At 41.7% G+C, this 2,803-nt stretch overlaps 1 protein-coding gene across 1 annotated transcript; it reads left to right on the top strand.

The window, feature by feature from the left end:
• Positions 1-232: 232 nt before the first annotated feature.
• Positions 233-2,039, top strand: LOC149540562 (uncharacterized). Its single transcript, XM_089802711.1, has 3 exons — positions 233-964; positions 1,100-1,322; positions 1,756-2,039. The coding sequence occupies exons 1-3, from the start codon at positions 233-235 to the stop codon at positions 2,037-2,039; spliced, it is 1,239 nt and encodes a 412-aa protein (XP_089658837.1).
• Positions 2,040-2,803: the final 764 nt, after the last annotated feature.

The following is a 2,803-nucleotide window of genomic DNA, read 5'->3' as shown; positions in this document are numbered from 1 at the left end:
AACTTCCTTCTCATTTTTGATCAATGGGGAGCATTCTAATCTCTTTGGGGCCTCTCATGGTTTGCGGCAAGGTGACCCTCTCTCTCCTTACCTATTTCTTCTTTTGGTGGAAGGTTTGGGACGGTTGATTAAAAGGAATGTGGAAGAGGGCTTTATTCAGGGATGGTAATGGGGAAGGGGTCTTCCTGTTCAATCTCACCTTTAGTTTGTGGATGATACAACTTTGATGGGCATGGCTACCATTAGGGAGGCTTCAAATATGCGTAAGGTGTTGGATATTTACCTGGGTGCATCAGGACAGCTAATCAACGAGGGTAAGTCCTCCATTTTTTTCTTCAATACTTCACCCTCCATTCAACGAAGAGTTGCTCATATTCTCAGGTTTCAAATTGGTGGCCTCCCATTGCTATACCTTGGGATCCCTATTTCAGCTGGTAGGCAGTCCAGGGAATCATGGCAGGTTATTGTGGATAAATTTCAAGACAAAGTGAATCATTGGACTCATCGCTGGTTATCTTTTGTTGGCCGGGTCCAATTGATTCAATCTGTGGTGCAGGCTCTTCCTCTTTTTAGGTGTATGATTCAGGTGGCATCGATGAGCTTTGTTAGGGATCTTGATTCCTTAGCTAGGCAATTCTTATGGGCTGGAAATTTATCCTCAACTAAGTGGAGCCTTATTAAGTGGGAGACTTCCTGTAGCCCAAAATGGTTAGGTGGTCTTGGACTACGACAATCTTTGCTATCTAGTACTGCTTTGGTAGCCAAATTGTATTGGCGTTGGTGTATGGAACATGATCGGGTGTGGGCCAGAATTTTTTTTCATAAGTATTTGTTTGGGATCCCTCAGAGTGATATTCCCCGGTATAGCTTGATAGGGAAAGGCTCGGTGATCTGGACTACTCTCAAGAAGGGGGCTGCTCTCATAAAGGGAGGTCTATTCTGGATTTGTAAGAGGGGGTTAGAGGCACATTTCTAGCATGACTCTTGGGATGGCTATGCTCCCATAGTCGTCCAATATCCTCATTTGGGCCTATTGTCGCAGCAATTTTGTGAAGTGGGATGGACTAGGGTGAGTGATTTCAAATCATTCTCCTTTCAGGGACAATTGGTGGAAGTAAGATGGAAGAGCCATGGGGAGTGGCCTAATTTGGGGATGGAATTAGAGGGCAGTGAGCTTTACCATATTCTTTGTGGTTGTGATTACAACACCCTTATGGAGAGTGATGTGTTGGCTTGGTCCCCTAATCCCAAGGGTGTCTGCTGGGTACCAAGAGTTGCTTTCTCAACAACTGGTTGGAAGGGAGGTTCACTAGTGGAAGAAGGTATGGAATAAATTCTCTTGGCCAAAGTGCAACTGCTTCATTTGGACTTTGGCTTGGAACATGTGTTTGACCTAGGATAATATTTAGAAGAGGGGCTTTGTGGGCCCTTCGAGGTGCATTCTCTGTGGTGGTGGGGAGGAAGATGTACAAAACTTATTCTTCTGTTGTTCCTTCACCTTGCAATTATGGCATTACTGGTGGGATGTTTGGAAATGCCCATGCGTTCATGCATCCTCCTTGGAAAAGTTTTGGATGAGATTGGGTAGGCCCCCCTCTTCGGCTCCCTTCCTCCAAGATACTTGGAATGCTAGTCCCATCTTCTTATTGTGGAAAGTTTGGCTGGAAAGGAACTGTAGAATCTTTAGAGGTGAAAACTTGGGGTTTCAACAAGTGTGGATTAGAATTTTGGGTATGATCCAAGAAACTGGTGCAGCTAAGAGCGAGATTGTGCTGCCATTGGAGAAAGGTGATGTTGAAATAGTTGGCAGGTTGGGTATACAGGAAATCTCTCTAGTCTCAGCTTGTGTCAGGAGAGGGAGACGTGCAAAACAAAGAGTTCAAAGGTTGGGGAAATGGCTGCCCCCTCCAGAGGGCTTTTTGAAAATAAATACAGATGGTTCCTCTAGGGGTAACCCAGGTTCAGCTGGGATTGGTGGGATTGGAAGGGATTATTCTGGATTTGTGGCTTTTTTCTTCTTGGCCAATGAAGGGATATAGACTGTTAATAGGATGGAAGGCTTGGCTATCCTATGTGCCTTGTAGCGAGCTTATGCTCTAGGGTGGCGGAAGGTGATTTGTGAGGTTGACTCTCAGGTCCTAGTTAATATGTTGCTGGAGAGGAAGACCTCAGATGTTAGCTGGCAGTTGTCTATGATAGTGCAGTAGATATTACAAGTTAGCTCTTTAATGGATTAAGTATCTTATGTTCATATTCCAAGGAATAGAATAGGGCGGCTGATTGTTTGGCAAAATGGGCGTCAGAAGCTATAGGTGGCAAGAAGATTGAGGAGTGGGAGCAGTTGCCCTATGAGCTATGTCAAGACTTGGAGAGGATTTTGGTTGATGATACTGGGGAGTGATGTTTTTAGTGGTTGGGAGACTGGGGAATTTGGTGTTCCCGGGGGCCTTGGCCCTTTGATGTTTTTTATTATGTTGTTCTAATTTTTAATAAAGTTTTTACCCCTCTTTTTCCATATATAGGTGTATATTTAATGTATTCATACATATATTAGATATTGTATATATATATATATATATATAAGAATAATAATAAAAATATGAAAATCTCTCTCTCTCTCTCTCTCTCTCTATATATATATATATATGTGTGTGTGTGTGTGTGTGTGTGTGTGTGTATTATGTCAAAATAAAATAAAAACATAATTAGATATAAACTAGAAAGTTATATATATATATATATATATATATATATATATATATATATATATATCTTAAATATATAAAAATATATATCACTTAAT

This window comes from Cupressus sempervirens, chromosome 9 (genome assembly GCF_028749045.1).
Source record: "Cupressus sempervirens isolate cs-2001-9-10 chromosome 9, ASM2874904v1, whole genome shotgun sequence".
Classification (NCBI taxonomy): domain Eukaryota; kingdom Viridiplantae; phylum Streptophyta; class Pinopsida; order Cupressales; family Cupressaceae; genus Cupressus; species Cupressus sempervirens.
Note: the sequence above shows the minus strand (reverse complement) of the source record. Positions and strands in the feature narration are given on the sequence as shown.